The sequence below is a fragment of the Diaphorina citri genome, unplaced genomic scaffold (assembly GCF_000475195.1).
Source record: "Diaphorina citri unplaced genomic scaffold, Diaci psyllid genome assembly version 1.1 scaffold1779, whole genome shotgun sequence".
NCBI lineage: Eukaryota > Metazoa > Arthropoda > Insecta > Hemiptera > Psyllidae > Diaphorina > Diaphorina citri.
The window spans coordinates 38658-61107 of NW_007379205.1; the positions used below are offsets into that span (position 1 = coordinate 38658).

The 22450-nt window shown below is 38.3% G+C and overlaps 3 protein-coding genes across 4 annotated transcripts in view; 2 read left to right on the plus strand and 1 right to left on the minus strand.

Annotated features, from left to right (window-relative positions):
• Positions 1-16986, minus strand: part of LOC103517201 (ribosome-recycling factor, mitochondrial) — a 36177-nt gene extending 19191 nt beyond the window's left edge. The window contains exons 1-4 of one of the 2 annotated variants that reach the window (XM_017447369.2): positions 16751-16986; positions 15429-15640; positions 5737-5902; positions 5257-5362 (exon numbers count right to left, since the gene is read on the minus strand). In XM_017447369.2, the coding sequence (XP_017302858.1) occupies positions 5276-5362; positions 5737-5902; positions 15429-15640; positions 16751-16816 (531 nt within the window). In that variant the 5' untranslated portion in view covers positions 16817-16986 and the 3' untranslated portion in view covers positions 5257-5275. Of the gene's footprint in view, positions 1-4309; positions 5363-5736; positions 5903-15428; positions 15641-16750 lie in introns of those variants that run through there. The other variant, XM_008482224.3, reaches the window with a different exon arrangement.
• Positions 16987-19176: 2190 nt separating this feature from the next.
• On the plus strand, positions 19177-19895 carry LOC108253433. Its single transcript, XM_017447368.2, has 2 exons — positions 19177-19649; positions 19717-19895. The coding sequence occupies exons 1-2, from the start codon at positions 19340-19342 to the stop codon at positions 19848-19850; spliced, it is 444 nt and encodes a 147-aa protein (XP_017302857.1). The 5' UTR covers positions 19177-19339; the 3' UTR covers positions 19851-19895.
• LOC108253432 lies at positions 19883-21028 on the plus strand. Its single transcript, XM_017447367.1, has one exon. The coding sequence runs from the start codon at positions 19883-19885 to the stop codon at positions 21026-21028; it is 1146 nt and encodes a 381-aa protein (XP_017302856.1).
• Positions 21029-22450: the final 1422 nt, after the last annotated feature.

A 22450-nucleotide genomic window follows, 5' to 3' on the forward strand; every position in this document is an offset into this window, starting at 1 on the left:
CAACATTCACATTATTTCCATGGAAACATTTTTTACCCTCTATAACTGTGAACACTTCACCAAATGAGCTGAAAAGCACCACGGTGTCCAAGTATCAAAGGAAGTCACAGTACCAAAAGTGGGATTCAAAATGAATGGAGAGGGCCATAGGCCATAGCAGTAGTGCGGTTACAGAAAATGAGTGTAAATGGTGCGGCCAAATTATTCAATGTTCCCAGGAGCAGCACCCTAGAGAGAAGAATTCTGAACAAGAACAAGAGTGTTACTGATGCTAGGAAGAAACTTGGTAACTATAAACCATAAACCAATCTTTAATGAGGAGCAAGAGATTGTCGATCACATTCTTTCCATGGAAACCCGTTTTTACGGAATTACCCTCAAAGACCTTCAGTGCTTGGCGTATGAATTAGCGGAAAAAAACAATGTCAAGCATAGCTTTAGCAAGACCACTAAGATGGCAGGCAAGGACTGGATTAGGGGATTCTGTACGATCAGATGGCCAAGTGTGTCTGGTCAAATGGCTCGACAACAAGCCACTTACCACAATTTCAACTCAAGAAGGTGCTAATCCCCTGGGCACCTGCACACGATGGTCAAAGAAGGACAGACCGTACATCCGAATTCACACATGGGGCACACAAGGAAAATATGGGTGGCGTTGACTTCCTGGATAGAATGATGAGTTACTATCGTATTAGTCATCGGACAAAGAAATGGACTGTAAGAACCATTGTGCACATGATTCCATGAACGTCGTATCCATGAACATTGGATACATGTGCATGTATCCAATGTTCATGGATACGACACAAACACGAGAGCTCATCGGGGCTACATTGTAAACAAGGCCATGAGACTCCAAGTTACCTTACGTAACATACTGGACCCACAACATGTGCATGTATCCAATGTTCATGGATACGACACAAACACGAGAGCTCATCGGGGCTACATTGTAAACAAGGCCATGAGACTCCAAGGTATGAAAGATGTTCTACGCGTCATTCCATCGTATCGAGAAGAGATAACGATTAAGGCTTCAACAGTAAGAAAGTCATATTTGTTCTTCATTCGTACTTTTGAGGAACGTGATCAATGCCTCCCTCTCGATCCAACTCACAACCATCGAAGTGTCATGAGAGAAGGATATGAGTGTAGATACTTCCAAAAATATGTACAGGGACTGAACAACATCATTGAACTTGTGGCATTCTTCAGGCATCGAGCTCAGATGGGCATAGCTACTGCAGAAGACGGACGAGTTGTGAGAGATAATTTCATTGAACTTGTGGCATTCTTCAGGCATCGAGCTCAGATGGGCATAGCTACTGCAGAAGACGGACGAGTTGTGAGAGATAATTTGTAAACTAACATGATGTACCTGACCTCACGTCGGACACCAATATCAGTAAAGTGTTCAAAAAGGTTAGAAAAGTAGTTGTGCACTTCAAAAGATCATCTACAAAAAACGACACCATGCTGCAGAAGTATGTAAGGGAAGAAAAAGGTAAGGAGCTTTCTCTTATACTGGATGTCAGGACAAGATGGAACAGTATGCTGGACATATCAAAAAGGTTAGAAAAGTAGTTGTGCACTTCAAAAGATCATCTACAAAAAACGACACCGTGCTGCAGAAGTATGTAAGGGAAGAAAAAGGTAAGGAGCTTTCTCTTATACAGGATGTCAGGACAAGATGGAACAGTATGCTGGACATGATAGAGCGTTTTGTAGCGCTTAAATCTTGCATTCAGAAAGCTCTAATTGATGTCATGTTTCAAATAAAATTAGAAGAGCGTGATTTCAATGTGTTAGAAGAAATTGTTGGAGTTTTGACACCAATAAAACTGACAGTAGAAGCTCTTTGCCGCCGTGATTCCAATTTGTGTACAGCATTCGATGGACACAACACACACCTTCACATGAAGGTTCTGGAAGAGGAACCGTGCTTCAACAATTTCAACATTTCAACACCATTTACCCATGACTTGACAGACCAGGAGATGACTGGTATTTAAGGTTTCAGAAGAGATATAACCTTACAATAAAGAAGCCGGAAGCACTGGAAAAAACCAGAAGAGAAATTACAGGAGACCCATTCATTATTTATGATTTTTACGACAAATTGAAATCTGAGGTTTCAGAAGAGATATAACCTTACAATAAAGAAGCCGGAAGCACTGGAAAAACCAGAAGAGAAATTACAGGAGACCCATTCATTATTTATGATTTTTACGACAAATTGAAATCTGAGATAACAAGATTGAACTTGGAAAACAAGCCACATCATGTGTACAACCTAGACGAGAGCGGAGTATGTGAAAGATGAGACCTCTCTCATCAAGATTTCTATTAATTTACAGCAATGACTTCTTACAAGATCAAATACTCAATGGTTGTTCTGACCCCAAGACAGCTTCTGACCCCTCGGACCAGAAGAGCTGGAAGAGCTTGATCTTCTTGCTCTTGTTCAACGGATGCCTGTGGACGCTATGTTGCCAACTAAATAGTTGGTAAACTATCAAGGGAATCGTAGGTTAATCCTTACTTGATCTCGTGTAAAGTTTTAGAGAAAACGAATCACTCCACTGCTGCCAGATTTGTAAACGATTCTCTCAGAGCTGTTTTTCCTGATTTAAAAGAAGACAAATTTCGTGTGTTTCTGTCAGACGCGGCGCCCTATATGGTAAAGGCCGGACAGTCCCTACAAGTGTTCTACCCCGAAATGATACACGTTACATGTCTGGCATGCGTGCCATCGCCTGGCTGATAAATTGAGCATATGCTCTGAGTGCCAAAAGAAGATTTCTATTAAATTACAGCAATGACTTCTTACGAGATCAAATACTCAATGGTTGTAGAGTATGTGGAAGATGAGACCTCTCCCATTAAGATTTCTAATAATTTACAGCAATGACTTCTTACAAGATCAAATACTCAATGGTTGTAGAGTATGTGAGGCAAAAATGGACAATGCCAGAAAGACAGGTGCTGCGGGGGGAAAGATGCCCGTCTCAATGATGTGGACAAGAAAGTTCTTGAAATTCTAGGGAGCGACAGTCCTGCCATTATTGGGTTGTCTGTGTCCCAAAGTAAAAGGAACTTCCCAGTGGTCTCCCAGAGTTCTGAAACACCCAGAAGGTCCCCTCGATTAAGAGATCAGACTCCCTCACAAGTGCAGACCCCCACAAGACTGAACTCCCCACAACAGCAGACCCCTAGAGGACTACTCAATGGTTGTAGAGTATGTGAAAGATGACACCTCTCCCATTAAGATTTCTAATAATTTACAGCAATGACTTCTTACAAAATCAAAACTCAATGACCCGGTTCATCCACATCATATCATTCCACGTCATGAAAACTGATAAATTGAGCATATGCTCTGAGTGCCAAAAGAAGTATGACTTCTTAAAAGATCAAATACTCAATGGTTGTAGAGTATGTGAAAGATGAGACCTCTCCCATTAAGATTTCTAATAATTTACAGCAATGACTTCTTACAAATCAAAACTCAATGAACCGGTTCATCCACATCATATCATTCCACGTCATGAAAACTGATAAATTGAGCATATGCTCTGAGTGCCAAAAGAAGTACCATGTAAAATGTCTACCAAAAAACTATGATTTTCCAAAAAAACATAATGGAAGTGTCTGTGGTGTAACCATCCATCCAGTTTTTAAAGTTGTTCGCTGAGAGAGATGCTTGGAGCTGTCTTCGTGCTCACGAGCAGGTTGTCAAGATGATAAAGAATACTGGAACTGATATCTGATATGGTACGAACTGTGCGAGTTTGGCCCAAAATTTAAAATAAAATTGGGCAAGAAACGGGGTCGTCTGGAAACACTGTTGCTCTTTGTTTGTTATCAGTGGAGCGAAAATTTAAAAGACAACTTTTCTCAAATCAGTCAAAGTTAACGTTGAAATTTGTGATTTTGTGAAGAAAAAGAACTCGCAGAATCCCTGATAATAATGTTCAAGTGGGGGTTTGGATTGTCAAAGGAGGAGATAAAAGATTTGATCCAACCTCTCAAGTGTATTCTAAAAGATACACGCGGCCTGTGGGGTTCGGGCATGGGTGTATTCTAAAAGATACACATGGCGGTGAGTGTTGAGATTTCTATTAATTTACAGCAATGACTTCTTACAAAATCAAAACTCGATGGTTGTAGAGTATGTGAAAGATGAGACCTCTCTCATCACTTGAGATACAAAACAGTATCAAAATGCAAGCTTTCTAAATATGTACGTAGTATGTATTGCCATAAGTTCTGTTACACCATAAAACGTTCGATAAAGAAGGCAGGATTTACATGAATTTAAATATTAGAAAACAATGTATTAAGAAACAAATAAAATATAGGTACCCATGTTCATTCGAAATCGTCACCTCTAGCCTTCACACAGGGCTTTAGTCTGTTGGGCAAATCATCACTCCAAGTACGCAGCTTATTCGTGGAATAATTTGCCACTGCTTTCTCCAGATTAACTTCATACCTTCCAAATTCCTATGACATTTACTACTACAGGACATGAGCTTTCATCTGGCTAAGCATCATAATCCAAATGCTTCAAATCAGTACTTTCCGAGGTCCATTCTTCAAACTTGATAAACTCCGTAACATGGTATTTTAGCCATGCCAGAGTGAATTGGGCCTTATAAACTAAATCTGAATTTCGGTCAAAGACCCAAATGCTTCCCTGTGACTAAAATGTCACTGACCAATTTCAGATATGTCTTCTTGGTAATTTTTTCGTCCTTTTTTGACGTCTTATCCATAAAAATGGTGCTTGGTAGGCTCCTCAAACTGGTACACCATTAAATCAGCACAGAGGCAGGAAAATGGCCTCGCTATATCGCGCCAATCCTCTCCTTACCTTCCTCAGAACTAATAACATACGCCTTGTCATTTCTTTTCATTCAAATGTGGAAAAAATTCATCTGAAAACAAAATTTCCCCATTTTTTTAACTCGCGTACTTAGCAGGTATTTCTTTTCATCGTTCAAGTCTAATTTTCTTCCATGCATCATTCAACGGAAAATATACAGTGAACAATTCCCACATAAGTAGAAAAAATGGGTCCCTCTAATAATTAGCTAATTAATTACAATAGATACTCTACTGATTGGGAACTTTAGTTGCTATCACAAAAAATCATCAAAAAACTGCTTCAACTTGGATTTGAACCTGTGAATTTCCAGTTCTGCTAACATCCAAGTTCACTTCAAAGGCTTTGTTGTTTAAAAAGCTTACTCTTGCTGCACACTTCAGTTCACTTTGGGTCCCCCTTCAGCTCCTGTTGTTTGTCGTTCAGCATTTTCTCTGCCTGCTCTATGTACTGATCAGCAATTAGTTTGAGCTGCAATCACAACCAGACACCATGCTGCTAATTCCAAGTTCCTGCAAGCTGCAGATGCCGCAATGCTGATTCTATATATCAGTGGTTTGTACCCTATTCTGTCTTATGGCACTTTTTTGGCCTTTTCAGTGGTCCTCCAGAAAGAACTTTGAACTTTACAAAATTTATTACTTATTAATTACAGAGCAAAATGTAGCATAATCTGTCATGCTTAGTTCAACTTGACAAGTGTTGGTGTTTTGACATCAAAATCTTTAAGAAATACAAAGTGTCAAGTTCAAAATTGCTTTCAGGAACAGACCAGTGACAAAATTATTTCTTTCCGAATATTGCCTCCCTTGGCTACGGATAAACTGGCAAGTTGAGAGACTTACCTGTTCACTAACACTGCGCACATCATCCTGTGACAGTCCCTCAGACTTCTCCTTGTTTTTTACAGTCTTTGTGTATTTGTTCTGAATGTCCCGAATGTTTTCCTTGCATTTGACAAACAATGCTTTGGCATTTTTTGACAGGGATTCACGATGCTCCTTTGTCACTCTGTGAAATTACCAAAAAGATAAAACTTATGAGTGATTCAGTGGACTCTAAAGATCACTCAGAACAACAGCCATTAAGGAAATTCTGATTGAAGTTTGAATACACTGTTTGAGCTAAAACACAGTAAGCACTTTAATTTTATTTCTTAACAATGTGAAATTGCTGGATTAAATGTCAGTGTTTCTCAACTAATTTTGTAAAGACGATTGTGAATGATCTTGTTCACTTTGCCAAACAATTAGACGCTCCTCTTTTTTGGTTTTTCTCAAACTGCTGTCAAGAGTTTTTTTTTTTTTTTTTTTTAGCTTTGGCATTTTTTGACAGGGATTCACGATGCTCCTTTGTCACTCTGTGAAATTATCAAAAAGATGAAACTTATGAGTGATTCAGTGGACTCTAAAGATCACTCAAAACAACAGCCATTAAGGAAATTCTGATTAAAGTTTGAATACACTGTTTGAGCTAAAACACAGTAAGCACTTTATTATTATTTCTTAACAATGTGAGATTGCTGGATCAAAAGTCAGTGTTTCTCAACTAATTTTGTAAAGACGATTGTGAATGATCTTGTTCACTGTGCCAAGCAATTAGAGACTCAAAAAGATAAAACTTATGAGTGATTCAGTGTACTCTAAGGATCACTCAGAACAACAGCCATTAAGGAAATTCTGATTAAAGTTTGAATACACTGTTTGAGCTAAAACACAGTAAGCACTTTAACTTTATTTCTTAACAATGTGAAATTGCTGGATCAAAAGTCAGTGTTTCTCAACTAATTTTGTAAAGACGATTGTGAATGATCTTGTTCACTGTGCCAAGCAATTAGAGACGAAAAATTCCCGGAGGGACGGGCCCAGCTTGTTCATTTCAATTGTTTCAAAGTTCAAACACAGATTTTGAAAACATTGACAGTAAGTTTCTTTCTCTTTTCTGGCTTAAAAAACACTAGAGCTCAATGTAACAAACTTTTCAACTCAGCTCTTTTCTGGCATATAAAAGGACTTGGGGGTGTGCAACAAAATACCTACCTAAATGCCCAAGCACAGGGATCAGAAGTTCAGGAAGTCATGGTCTGGAGCTGAGGGTTTGAACTGGGTGGAGGAAGTTAAAAAAGACCCATTCAAGACATTTCGCAGGATTTGTTCCAAAGAACTAAAGGCAAATTTAAGTCTGATAAAACGACATGGAAAATCCCAAGACCAGCTCAGTGGGGCCAGTTGACAGCATCATATGAAAAGTACTGAGATGGTCACCCGTTACTGAACTTCAGTGATCTGACAGAAGTGTACGGTAAGGTGTACGACTTTATAAAAGTGGCATACGGTAAAGTACGATATTTTACCGTATTTTCAGCAAAATTGTACGGTAATCTCAGCTGACCAGTCTGGGAACAGTGGTTGGTAGTTCTTACCTTTAATATGTGGTTCAAGGCGAGCCAAATAAACTTAGCTGGCGACCATCAACCCCCCGGCCTTAGCTAAGCCGTTAACAACAACACCGACAACAACAGACGAGATATTTTTCCACGTACATACAATACAACTTTTGCTGAAAATACCGTACTTTACCGTATGCCACTTTTATAAAGTCGTACACCTTACCGTATACACTTCTGTCAGATCACTGAAGTTCAATAACGGGTGACCATCTCAGTACTTTTCATATGATGCTGTCAAGTGGCCCCACTGAGCTGGTCTTGGGATTTTCCATGTCGTTTTATCACACTTAAATTTGCCTTTAGTTCTTTGGAACAAATTCTGCAAAATGCCTTGAATGGGTCTTTTTTAACTTCCTCCACCCAGTTCAAACCCTCAGCTCCAGACCATGACTTCCTGAACTTCTGATCCCTGGTAGAGCTCAATGTAACAAACTTTTCAACTCAGCTCTTTTCTGGCATATAAAAGGACTTTGGGGTGTGCAACATATACCTACCTAAATGCCCAAGCACAGGGATTAGAAGTTCAGGAAGTCATGGTCTGGAGCTGAGGGTTTGAACTGGGTGGAGGAAGTTAAAAAAGACCCATTCAAGGCATTTCGCAAGATTTTTTCCAAAGAACTAAAGGCAGATTTAAGTGTGATAAAACGACATGGAAAATCCCAAGACCAGCTCAGTGGGGCCAGTTGACAGCATCATATATGAAAAGTAGGTACTGAGATGGTCACCCGTTACTGAACTTCAGTGATCTGACGGTAAGGTGTACGACTTTATAAAAGTGGCATACGGTAAAGTACGGTATTTTCAGCAAAATTGTACGGTAATCTCAGCTGACCAGTCTGGCAACAGTGGTTGGTAGTTCTTACCTTTAATATGTGGTTCAAGGCGAGCCAAATAAACTTGGCTGGATTCGTCTTACCGTGGAGACTAAGACTTCCAGCCTTCATATCGACTAAGGGATGACCTGTAACCTTGGATAAACACATAAGTTCATGACGGAAGGGTGTGTCTACCGAAACCAATATTTGTTGAAGGGGGGAACCAAGGTACTCAAACCCTGTTTTCTCGAGTAGGTCATTTCGTATGGCGTCTAGAAATTCACGTTTCGCCCATTGTTCATGTTGTATCAAGGAAAGATAGATACCTAAAGACCTAAAGAGTTTAACTCAAAGCGAGAAAGTTTTAGATAACACTTCAGTTGATCATTTAAGACCGGTTTTAGCGTCACCTATGTTAAGCTACGCCGAGCAAGGCCAATAAATGGATGGGTGACTTTTTTTTTTGTGGGATTTTTTTTTTTTTCACATTTTCTCACACAAATGAGCTCTGATCTTGAAATTTGTCGCGACGACCTATAAACTCAAAGCGAAACTTTTGGATAACACTTCAGTCGTTAATTTAAGACCGATCTTATTTTGGTATTTTGGCAATATCCACAGTTTATGTGCATTCATTATGATATTATGGAGTGCCATTGGGAATACATGAATATCTGAATGGGCTGACTTGTTGACATTCTGAAAACTGAGACAAGGCCAGGTAATATTTCCACCACCGATTCAAAGTCCGTTGTGAACTGATCCCTATCTTTGTCCACAAATTCGAATCCCTTTTTATCGTACATTCTAAACCCCTGGACCACAACATCTCCATCTTCTTCGTCCTTACTTATTACAATGCATCCATATTTGTATTGTGTTGTTTTGGAATTCACCTTAACCAGGACTAAAGATCCATTATGTATGTTTTGTGCCAAGTTCTTTCCGTGTTCAAAAGAGTCTGTAAACTACAAGATGGTTGAACATCTTTTCTTCTTCTTCTTCTTCTTCTTCTTCTTCTTCTTCTTCTTCTTCTTCTTCTTCTTCTTCAATCAGTGACGAATGACCAACTTCTTGTTCTTCTTCTGTGTATTTCATTGAGCCTAAATGAAAATGATTTCATATGTAAAACTACTGGCTTTGTTCTGGCTTGATTTTTGCTCTCAATTTGAATAATAACTTGGTGGACTTTCATTGTTCCTTTAAAAGGAATTATCTTCTCTTTTTCGATATGGCTTTCAATATTTTGGATATCTGAGAGATCAGGTAGACAGCGTCGTAAGATGATGAGAGGGTAAATCCCACACCTGAATAACCCTCTCTGGCAAGGTAGTAGGAAGAAATCCGCTTGTAATGTTATGCTCTTACCTAAGATGCATCTCTCTGATTGTTGAGCATTATTGACTAATCTCATGAACCGACTCACCCTATGCCCCACATCTGCATGAATGAGCTGATCAAATACTGGAGGTGTGTCACTACTCTCATATTTAGTGCCGTTTATGCCGTAACATACCAGGTACACCTTTTGAAAATTGCAATTGGAAATGCTCATTCTTCATAATACGGCGGAGACTCGGTATCACATAGCCACGAAGCGTTGCAGCAGGAAGTCGAGGCCTGGTGGTAGGAATAGCGTAAGGATCTCGCATGAGTAGATCCCTATTTTCTGGAGATGCAATGACAGAGGTACAAAATTGCTGCATATGTGTCCCAACCCCAGGATACGCTCTAATGGCAAATTCCGTCAGTTGTAAAAACGGACTAAGTAAGTCGCTTTCCGCACGCACCCACATGTTGTGCAAGAAGATTATAGGGAAACCTCCAACAAGGCTAGGGATGAGCAAGCATGCTACTAGAACTAGAGCATCATTCCCAAGATTCTTGTAGGATTTGTCATTGAGGAGATACCAAGTTGACCAAAAACATGCGACCATGTAACATCCTGTCACGCCCGTATTTGTTTGCATGCAGTGTGAGCGTTGCTGAAAGTTGACGCTATATACTCCTCGAGTGTAGGAATTAAGGCATTATTCGCTCCGTGAACTTTTTGTATTTTCCTGAATGTTTGTGGCATTTCGACTCTATCTACGGAAGAGTATTTCGAGAATGCGTAATACACGCTTAAGCCGTACGATTCTTGTATGTTGATTTTGTGTCCGAATTTAGACAGGACCCTCTGGATTGAATCGATAATTTGGTTTGTGATGACAAGCATAGGAGTCTCCAGTATGACGCCGTCTGGAATGGCGAATGAGATACGAATGTCGTCGCCCTTGCAAGATATGTGATATTTGTACGGGAACGGGGCAAGAGCCGTTTTCACCTGGGCTATATACACCACCACCCATGTGTCCTGATTCAGACCCTCTATACCGCCTGCCTGACCTTCCCAGTAGTATGTATTATCCTTGTCAGGCACGTATAGATTGTATAGAAGGGTCTTCATAAAGGACTCATGGGTTTTGCTGAAGACTGGGGTGTCAAAGATCTTGTCCAGGGTTTGTGACATAGGGATTTCAACGGTCTCTGTCCTAAAGCGGTTATTCCAAGCAGAGGAATCAACAACCAGATGGAGGATCTGGTGCCCACGGTACGCCTTTTTCAACGTACGGAATGCATCTAGCCGCCTGAAGATGTCCAGCTCACCCAATGTCATGCATTTATTGTTCATTTGAGAAGTCTTGAAGGAAACGCATGACATTTTTCTCTTGAGCAAGTGCCATCGCACGTGATTCGTACGTCTTGGCTCCGAACCCCCGGAACACTGTCTTGAGCTCACATTCTTTTGGGACTATACGAATCACTAGATAGTCAAGAAGTTCGTCCAGTGTGGCACTTCTGGCGTATCTATCTATGAAGTCTAGATGGTTATGGACCATAGTGGGATCTGGGATGGCACAGGTAAGCCAAAAGGAGTCTTGTGTCTTTCCAGCTAGTCTGTACGTCACTGTTATTTGCAAAGTACTTACCCACCCAGTATTCGAGATCTCAGTACTGTTTTGGTCTTGTCCTTCAAGTGAGGGATTATGGGGTCTAGTTTTTCAAATCGCATATTAGGCAGTAGATCTACGAAGACATAATCTCTAGGACTAGTTTTTCCATATTTCTCGACTATCAGGCGAGAATCAGGGTCAACACTCCCTAGATATGCATGCAAGAGATCTGGGGGTGTAGCAGGACTATTCAGCTGACATGGAGGCCATCTAGAAAATCTAAGTACATGGTTCTTAATATAACTTTGCTTGATATAATTTGTACATTGAAGAACATGGTCCATATTGATCTCCAAGACTTCAAATGTGTCTACATCTTTACCCTCAGCTACCAACCTATCCGCTGTTCGTTTCACTGTGCCCCCAATCCCATCATGAGCTCCCTCTTGGCTGGAGACCATCAACCCCCCGGCCTTAGCTAAGCCGTTAACAACAACACCAACAAAAACAAACGAGATATTTTCCCACGTACATACAATACAACTGATATACAACACAAATTTGTCCAAATATATTATATTAATAGGTAAAATTATTGTTTCTTTGTCTGTCTCTCTATCAACAGATAACAGCGTGTTTAGAAAAAAAGTATGAGAGTGCAGCAAAAAACATCAAACACATAATCGGGAAAAAAGACATTTCTCTAACAAAAGACATTCTGACTCTCACAAACAATATTGGTAATGATGAAACACCCTTTGCCTGTTGAAGAACACTAAAAAACCGTGTAAATTGTATGTAGCGTCATTCCTAAAAAAAAAAAAAAATTGTTTCTTTGTCTGTCTCTCCATCAACAGATAACAGCGTGTTTAGAGAACAAGTATGAGAGTGCAGCGAAAAATATCAAACACATAATCGGGAAAAAAGACATTTCCATAACAAAAGACATTCTGACTCTCACAAACAATATTGGTAATGATGAAACACCCTTTGCCTGTTGAAGAACACTAAAAAACCGTGTAAACGGAACCTAATATTTAAAAATACCCGCCACAAGTTACCTGTGGATCTCATTGGTCAGTTTCTGATTGGTCAATCTATTATGGCGCGGTAGCTAGCTTCCCTCATAAGAAATCTTTTCGATCTGTTTCTCAAGTTAATGTTGTACTTAATTCAACAGGTTATGGGCCCAGGCCGTAAACGTAACTTGTAAGTACGAAGGACTAGAAATTCATCATCTTGGAAATCAAAGGTTGTTGTAGGGTATAACTTGGTATAAGAAGTCATGGATCATAATGACAAGAAATTTTTTTTTTGTATCTAAAGTTTCTAGCTTCTAGCTTTCAAATTAATGTCTTTTATTAATTATCATTAATAAAGTTGAAAATCTTTTCGATGTTTCTCAAGTTAATGTTGTACTTAATTCAACAGGATATGGGCCCAGGCCGTAAACGTAACTTGTAAGTACAAAGGACTAGAAATTCATCATCTTGGAAATCAAAGGTTGTTGTAGGGTATAACTTGGTATAAGAAGTCATGGATCATAATGACAAGAAAGTGTTCCAGTTTACTGGAACAAACTACAACAACTGGAGATTTAGAATGGAAACTCTCCTGTGCCCTATATCACCATTGTATGGAATTGTAAAATGTAAGCGTATTTTCGAAAAATCCGCACAAGTAGAATGGTAAAGTATGGTACGGACTTGTACAATACCACGCTAGTAAGAATGGTGTAGAATCTGTGAACACCACTGTAGGATATTTTGGGTTCACCAATTTACTGGAACACTGGAACAAACTACAACAACTGGAGATTTAGAATGGAAACTCTCCTGTGCCCTATATCACCATTGTATGGAATTGTAAAATGTAAGCGTATTTTCGAAAAATCCGCACAAGTAGAAATATCGTGGCTCACCAAAGTATGGTACGGACTTGTACAATACCACGCTAGTAAGAATGGTGTAGAATCTGTGAACACCACTGTAGGATATTTTGGGTTCACCAAATTATTTTTATTTGTTTACATTCTTTTTTCTACGGAATTGTAAATTGTAAAAAAATTTCTACCCATCAAGCTTCTTCAGTAGAACATTTTTTCATCAACATTATTCATTTTTCCATTGTCTATAACATTCAAAAACCACGAGTAAACTAAGTGATTTTCTAGTCGAATCCAGTGATTTCTTTTTCTTGATTTGCCAGCCTAGTTAGCTTAGTTGGTAGTGCGTCTGCCTTGTAAGCGCTAGGCCGTGGGTTCGATTCCCGCCCGGGGCGGATTTTATCCTGATGGGATAATGTTCGTTCTCAGAACAGCTGGCTTTCTCCTATCCTGTCTTCCTTCTCTCTTCGATTTTCGGGACGATAAGACAATAGCAGTTACAGTTCCCTCTGTCAAACCTCTTAAAAAATCTTTTTCTTGAATCTAGTGATTTTTAAAAATTTGGAGTGGAGACCCTTTTTATTCTTTTTATTAATGAAACAAAATGGTGTACACAAACGAAGTCAAGTTGTTTGTGCTGGGAAAAATTTTGACCAAGAAAGAGGTCCTGTTTGGTAAGTTTTCTGACAGACTTACCAAACAGGACAAAGTCAATGCTTGGAAAGAAGTGTTCGAAAATGTCCAATGTTTGAACGCATTCCCTGGGAAGGATTACACCTACCTCAGGGATGTGTTCTATGAAAACTTGAGGAAGACTACAATGGTAAGTTTTACTTTTATTTAATATAGTGTCAGCTCAAATAGTGATAATGTTATAGTAGCCCCTGTAATTACCAAGAATGCACCATTTGTAGCCATCTAGCCCAACATTGAGTGTATGACTAGAATTCCAAGATTGTACCTCTAAAAGTACTACTTATCTACAAGAATAGAGATTGAAAAATTCCAATGAACAAGAGTTTTTTTTCTACTCACAACATATAAAACACCCTTTTAACATTTCAGGCAAAAATGGACAATGCCAGAAAGACAGGTGCTGCGGGGGGGGAAAGTGAAATAAAATTATGATTTGGGATACTTAGACAAGTCGATACGTATACATAAAGGCATACTTTCAAGAAAAAATAGCCACAAAAATTTTACTTTTCTTCTGTGTATTCTTTAGAATACACGCGGCCTGGCACCGTACACATAGGTAATTCCCACGGTACCAGGCAATGTGTATTCTTTAGAATACACGTTCTTTTGTTTAATTGTGCGTTGAGGCGATCCAAAAAGTGGTACCATAAGCTGATGATCGAGCTGATTTGGGGTACCAGTTTGGTCAATGCTCATGCCATATACTGCATGAACACTCTCGGTCCAAAAATGAGCATCACTACTTTCAGGAAAAAAGTCATTGAATCCCTTGGAAATGAAGGACCAACAGAATCTGATGAAAGAAGTCAAAGGAGAAGAAATATCCATCACCTAATTCGACACCCGCAAGAGAAGAAAGGAAGGTGCACTGAGTGTTACAAAAAGTTTGGGAAACATGGAAAGATGGAAAATGGAAAGAAGAAAATGGCTTCTCAAACAAAGTTCATTTGTGACATTTGTGATCGCTTCATGTGCTTTACATGCTTCAACAAAATGCACGAGTGTGCTTTACATGCTTCAACAAAATGCACTAGAGTCGTGTGCTAGAAACAAAATTGGTTTAGCTAGTAACAAAATTGGTTTATAAAAAATAAAGGCAAAGGTAAATTTTTCAAAATAAAACTGTTCATTACTTTTAGTGTTCATTTTTCATAATAAAAGGTATATACCAAAAATTGAGTTTTGAATAAATTTTCCTCGCCTCATAATTTCCCTTTAGAACATCATAGGAAAAAACTGCAAACACAGAAATACGGCGCCAGGCCAGCACTACAAAGTTACAATGTAAAATCCCATATACGTGTACACAAGACCGCATACCTACTTACCCTGTGAGTTTTATGGTGAAAACGCATGTTTTTGGAGATAAATGTTTACGTAACTTTTTTTCTCCACAATATTTTTACACCATTTTTGAACCAGGTGCTTTAGAAAAGAACACAGAACATTACTTTACTACTGGTAAAAATTAGAAAAAAATTCTGGACCCTAGCCAGAACTTTTTAAAAATCATCCGTTTTTTGCCCTATTGCCCTATCCTTGTTTTTCATTTTTCTTTTTTTTACTCACAGGGTAAGTAGGTATACGGTCTTGTGGAATAAGTTTTAAAATTTACAGCAAAGAACATTAATAATGGTTCTACCAAAAAAAAATTAACCAAAATCAAAAGAAATGTAGCTTGAGAAAAACCAAAAAAATAGGAGTGTTCCTCTAATTTATTGGCGCAGTGTATTACTATGTAGAAAAAACTCACTTGGGTATAGGAATAATAATAGTAGTTCCTTCTTGCTGAGGATTCATATTCATTCCCGAGTCAACTAAAGCTTTCATTGTAACCGGAATTAGTTGGGGAAATGATGACATGTTGATGATCAGGGTTTTGGGGTTCTTGCGAGAAATTTGAGCCAAGTCTTGCAGCACATACTCGTCATCTTCAAATTCAACTTTCAAACTTTCTATTGCACCTGGAATACAAAATAAAGGAGTGTTAACCAAAATTGGCTGAGGACTATGTCGCTGGGGCTGAGGAGTAATTTGTGAATTCATTCTGTACTAAATACATAACACCTTGTTTAGACTGTGGGAGTGAAGGGACTTTTCAGTCTCATTTTGGCAGTATGTATATAAAAAAAGGACTCTGGGATATTTCAACATATCTAGCCAGTGGAGATTGCTGAGGACTATATCACTGGGGCTGAGGAGTAATTTGTGAATTCATTCTGTACTAAATACATAAGACCTTGTTCAGACTGTAAGAGTGAAGGGACTTTTCAGTCTCATTTTGGCAGTATGTATATAAAAAAAGGACTCTGGGATATTTCAACATATCTAGCCAGTGGAGATAGTGTGTTAAAAACACCTCTTTCTAATGGATCACTTAAGCTAAGGAATATTTCACATGGTTGATATCGGGAGAGGTTAACATTTTGCCTATGATGTGCTGTTTGCTTTTCCCAGCCCCTTCAGTAGTGAGGTTTATGTTAAGAGTTGGCCAGCTTGATGCTAAATGAATGATGAAATCACTCTTTCTTCTTTTCCATCACAAATGATGAAATCACTTCTGTGCACAGCTGGTGTCAGTTGTTTTTTTTTTTTTTTTTTTTTTTTTTTTTTTTTTTCACCCCCAAGGGTTTTTTTGAAAAAACTACGGGCTAAAAAATTCCCAGAGGGACGCGCCCAGCTTGTTTGTTTAGATTTGATGGGACATGTTGAAAGAAGATATGAGAGCTACACAGGGAAAAGAGTTAAGAGAATGGAAGTCAGGGGAAGAAAAGGGCGAGGTAGACCTAAGAAAAGGTGGAAGGATTGTGTGAATCAAGACCTGGGTGAGAAAAAATTATTAGGACATGATTCAACCAATCAGGATGAGGCATTTCCGGTGATTCTGTCAGGTCTAGCGAACTAGGCTGACTAATACCTACCTGACATAGGGATGGTAACAGACTATCATCATTGAGCTTAAACATCTCCTGTAATGATTGGTCCTGATTGAGGAACAATTTCAACCAATCAGGATGAGGCATTTCCGGTGATTCTGTCAGGTCTAGCGAACTAGGCTGACTAATACCTACCTGAAGCTGAAGACCTCAGGCTCAAGTGTTTGATGAAGTCTTGTTTCAAATTTTCTACCACAGTGCTCATTTGCTCTTTCAGACTTGATAAGTTTATGATGTCCTCCAGTAAAGATTCATTGATCACAACCTTCTTTTTTCCTGGAACAGAAAATTTAACAAGAGTTCAAGCCTAGTTGTAAGGTAGTCTGCTGCTTTGGAAGTCCTGAGTTGTGGTCTTCCTGCCTGAGAGGACTTTGGCCTTAACATAAGTTTTTTTTTGTTAGTTTGTTTGTTTGTTTTTTTGTTTGTTTGTTTGTTTGTTTGTTTGTTTGTTTGTTTGTTTGTTTGTTTGTTTGTTTGTTTGTTTGTTTGTTTGTTTGTTTGTGTTGTTTGTTTGTTTCACCTTGCCTACCTAGGTACTTCTTGAACGGGTTGTCCGATTTTAATAAAAGTTGGCAAAACTGTTAAATCATTTTTGTTTGTTTGTCTGTTTGTTCATTTGTTTGATTAAATGAGAGGGAGAGTTGGATAAATGATTTTTAGTGGATGTGCCAGAATTCCAAACCTTTTGAGTTTTGTTACAGTTTTCAAAAGGAAAAGGTTAACCCAGTAAGACTGAGAACTATTTTTCCCTCAATTTTTTTTTCTTTTTTTTTAATGTAAAAGCACAAACATACCTACTTTTGCTCCAAATATTTTTGCCAAACTAGATCAGAACAAAAGGGGGTAATTATGCAGAAGTCATGTCCATGGAAAAGAAAAGCTCCTTTTTGTATATAACCTAACCCTATAATAACACTAATCGCTGCTCTAATTGTGAAAACTCCTTCTTGCATTTAACCTAACCCTATAATAACACTGGTCACTGCTCGTTTGTGCCAGTTCTTTTGGTATATGTATTATTGTTTTCAATTTGAATGCAAGGGACAAAAGAACGAAAATTTCGAATCAAGTATCTATGTATAGAAAAGTGGGTTTTTGGGGATAACAACACCCACACCACATTCACACCCACAAGAGGTAGGTACTTAACATTCAAATAAAATAAACAGTCCTAACACCTACCTACTTGAAACTTTAAACCTTTACTCCTCTTCATCAAAACATAAAGGCCTGAATGACAATTAAAAAAACTAATCGTTCATCCTTAAATAAATTATTTAAGTATGGGAAAAGAGGGGAGAAACAGAAAAAAAATTGAGTAGGTTGTAGGCCGATAAAAAAAAAAAAAAAAAAAAAAGTTTATTTAGGGAATCACTTTAACTAAGATTTTCATTAATTTACAGCAATGACTTCTTACAAGATCAAGTACTCAATGGTTGTAGAGTATGTGAAAGATGAGAACTCTCTCATCAAGATTTCTATTAATTTACAGCAATGACTTCTTACAAGAACAAATACTCAATGGTTGTAGAGTATGTGAAAGATGAGAACTCTCTCATTAAGATTTCTATTAATTTACAGCAATGACTTCTTACAAGATCAAATACTCAATGGTTGTAGAGTATGTGAAAGATGAGAACTCTCTCATTAAGATTTCTATTACCTAATTTACAGCAATGACTTCTTACAAGATCAAATACTCAATGGTTGTAGAGTATGTGAAAGATGAGACCTCTCTCATTAAGATTTCTAATTGGAAAAATAGTTACTGTTGAAAGTTCCAGTGCGCTAGTCAATAACAATGAACAACCAAGTACAAGCTCTGCAGCCAACAATACCAAGTGTATAACATGTAGTTCCCAGATTGACACCCAACATCAGGATACTTACAAAGAATAGGCAGAATCGTACCCCAATTCAAAATGGGAAATATGCCTGGTAAAGAATGGGTTAAAAGTTTCATGAAGAGACATGCTGAACTTACAACGAGGTTTGTAGCCAACATCAAGAGAGCTCGTGCAGCTGTGGATGAGGAAATGCTGCAAAAATATGTTGATAATCTTTCAAAGTCACTGGAAAATGTTCCACCTGAAAATATATTTAACTACGACGAAACCAACCTCACGGATGACGCAGGTTCCAAAAAATGTATTGTAAAACGAGGAACTAAGTACCCCACAGGTATAGGGAGAGCATAAATTTTCAAGAAGAAAATGATATAACATTTCTTGAAAAATTCAGGCTGTCAAAAGAGATCTTTGAGCAAATACATCAAGATCTGGAAGAGTTGCTTGAGCCAGCAACCAATAGAAGCCAAAACCTCAGTGTTTGGAAACAAATTCTACTTGCCCTTCCTTGGTTAGGCACTGGAGCTCAACAGCATGCAGTTGGGGACTTGCATGGTGTATCTAAGGCAACTGTTGGCAGAGTTGTCCGAAAAGTTGTCACAACTATTAATCAAACAATGTTTGACAACATAGTCAAATGGCCTCAAGATATGGCAGGAATTGTGGAGAAATTTCACAATATTGCTGGTATGCCATGTGTTGGCGGCGAAAGTTTGGTAAGTAATGCCTTTTTTTGTACTTTTTAATATGAATTAAGTAACTTTAGCTTTGTGCTTACAGAAATTTAGTAAGAAGCTTTTTAGTGATGTGGGGTAAAATGGGTACAGTCACAAATATTACGATGTGGCTAATTTGAATTGAATTTGGTTTGATTTCAGACAATGCCTCGAACTTATGTCAAGAAATGCCAGCCCAAATATGACTCTGAGGATCTGAGAGAAGCTTTAGAAAGTGTCAAACAGGGGAAAAAAACAATATATGCAGCAGCCAAGGAAAAAAACATTCCTTACGAGACATTACGTCGATGGACACAACACACACCTTCACATGAAGGTTCTGGAAGAGGAACTGTGCTTCAACAAAGTGAAGAAAAATACATTGTTGAAGCACTTCAATTTAGTGCTAGATGTGGATTTCTACTTGACAGAAGAGATGTGGCAGAGATGGTGAAGACTTATGTACAATCCAAAGGTATGAAAAGTCCATTCAATAATGATACTCCAGGGGGAGATGGTGAAGACTTATGTACAATCCAAAGGTATGAAAAGTCCATTCAATAATGATACTCCAGGGTATGATTTCAAGATCTGGAAGAGTTGCTTGAGCCAGCAACCAATAGAAGCCAAAGCCTCAGTGCTTGGGAACAAATTCTACTTGCCCTTCATTGGTTAGGCACTGGAGCTCAACAGCATGCAGTTGGGGACATGCATGGTGTATCTAAGGCAACTGTAGAGATGGTGAAGACTTATGTACAATCCAAAGGTATGAAAAGTCCATTCAATAATGATACTCCAGGGTATGATTTCATGATTGGTTTTGAGAAAAGATGGTCTGAACAATTGACAAGAAGAAAACCAGAACTTCTGACAAAAGCAAGGGCAGAAGGATTGACACAATTTGTTGTAGATGAATTTTTCAATATGTATGAAACCATTCTCAAAGACAACAATCTTGAAAACCATCCAGAACGCATCTTTAATCTGGATGAGACAGGTCTAGGGACAGACCCTACTAAAGGAAAAGTGTTAGTTCCAAAAAGTGCAAGGAGTGCATATCTGCGTGCTGGAGGTGCAGGAAAACTACAATATAGTGTGTTATTTGTGGCTAGTGCATCTGGTGAAACATATCCACCGTGTGTGATTTACAAAGCTACTGGAGGACTACAAAGTATATGGACACATGGAGGACCACCTGGAACATTTTATAGCTCTACAGAGTCAGGGTGGATGCAAGACTATGTTTTTGAAAAATGGCTGACTAAATTTGTTCAAGTCCAACACATTGAAAAACCAATCTTGGTTACATTTGATGGACATGGTAGTCATCTGACTTACAATGTGACCAAAATTGCTCAAGAAAATGGATTGATTCTTCTGTGTCTTCCACCCAACACATCTCATGCTCTTCAGCCATTAGATGTTGGTGTCTTTGGGCCTATGAAGACTGAATGGAAGAATATTCTCAAAAACTGGTACAGACAAAGCAGACTCAAGAACATTGACAAAGCTATTTTCCCAAGTCTCCTGAAGCAACTTCTTAAATCCTCATTCAAGAGTGAGCATGTTATTGGTGGCTTTAAAGGCTCTGGTCTCTACCCTGTAAATAAACATGCTGTTGATGGAAAAATAGTTACTGTTGAAAGTTCCAGTGCACTAGTCAATAACAATGAACAACCAAGTACAAGCTCTGCAGCCAACAATACCAAGTGTATAACATGTAGTTCCCAGATTGACACCCAACCTCACAACCAGCCTACCTCTCCTCCAGTCAGTCCTTCTCCAATGAAAAAACTGAGAGAGGCAATACTTCAAACTATATCACCAGAACAAACTCCAGAAAAAACTTTTTAGAAAAAACTTTGTTTTCTGAAAACAAACTTTTGGTGTTTTACAAGAACTAATTTTTTTTTTTAGCTTTCAAGTTACATATAAAAATACATAAAATAAAATATAATATTTATCAATAGGTAAAAGCGATCTGTTTTTCCTTTCACCTATTGATTTTAATTTGTTTTACCAAGTGTTGTGTAATCCCTTAAAAGTTCTAACTTTTTAATATAATATTTATGCCAAAGATTTATCTCCTTAGCACACAAAGAAAAAAATAGTTTTTGAAGGTGACCTCATTTTCAAAGGTCTGGGGTAATTTTGATTCAGGGTATGGGGAAATTTCGAGACAGTTTAATGAATCATGAAAATATGCCCATTTTATGTTCTATGGACATTTTTTCATGTTCATTTTACTGTTTAAATTGTTTTATTTCATTTGATTTCAGGTTTTGTCTGTTACAGGTTTATATATTACGTATTAAAATAACTGAAAGCTTGATTAGAGCGTACAAATTGTAAAAATGCCTAGAAATCGCCCTAAAAAGGGAAAGACGTACAGTGAAGATAGTACCAAACAAGCTGTTGAAGACGTTCAAAGGTGTGTTCAAGATGGTACCAATTTCAGCAAGCGTGGAATAGCCAGAAAATGTGGCATCAGTACTTAAAGACTTGTTAGACAGGCCAACAGCTATCCCTGCTGTTGAAGAAAAAGAACTCGCAGAATCCCTGATAATAATGTTCAAGTGGGGGTTTGGATTGTCAAAGGAGGAGATAAAAGATTTGATCCAAACCTATGTTCGCGAAAATGGTATTTCAACACCATTTACCCATGACAGACCAGGAGATGACTGGTATTTAGGATTTCAGAAGAGATATAACCTTACAATAATGAAGCCGGAAGCACTGGAAAAAACCAGAAGAGAAATTACAGGAGACCCATTCATTATTTATGATTTTTACGACAAATTGAAATCTGAGAGCGTTTTAAGGGAACAAGGTATGAAAAATGTTGAAAAACAGAAAATCCCTCATAACTCCGCCCCTGTTGAAAATCGGATCTGTCCAGATAGCTTTTTCTGGTAGCCCTTTAGTGAAAACAAGCCACATCATGTGTACAACCTAGACGAGAGCGGAGTATGTGAAAGATGACACCTCTCTCATTAACACTCTAACCGCCAAGCCCACTTTTTGCCCATGCATATGCTCAGGCCAAGGGTGTTTTGGGTAGTTTTAATGTCCCAGGCCAAGCTGAAGGCAAGTGCCTGATATTCTGAGGTAGGTAAGTTTTTATTCCTATCTTATGAGATATATTTATTTTATGTAGTGATTTTCAACAGCGTGTATTTAGCTCAAAAGGCTTTTGAAATAAATCGATTTAATTAAAGTGGTCTAACAATGCACCACTTTTGGGATTAGTATGCACCATGGAGCAATGTTTCCCCT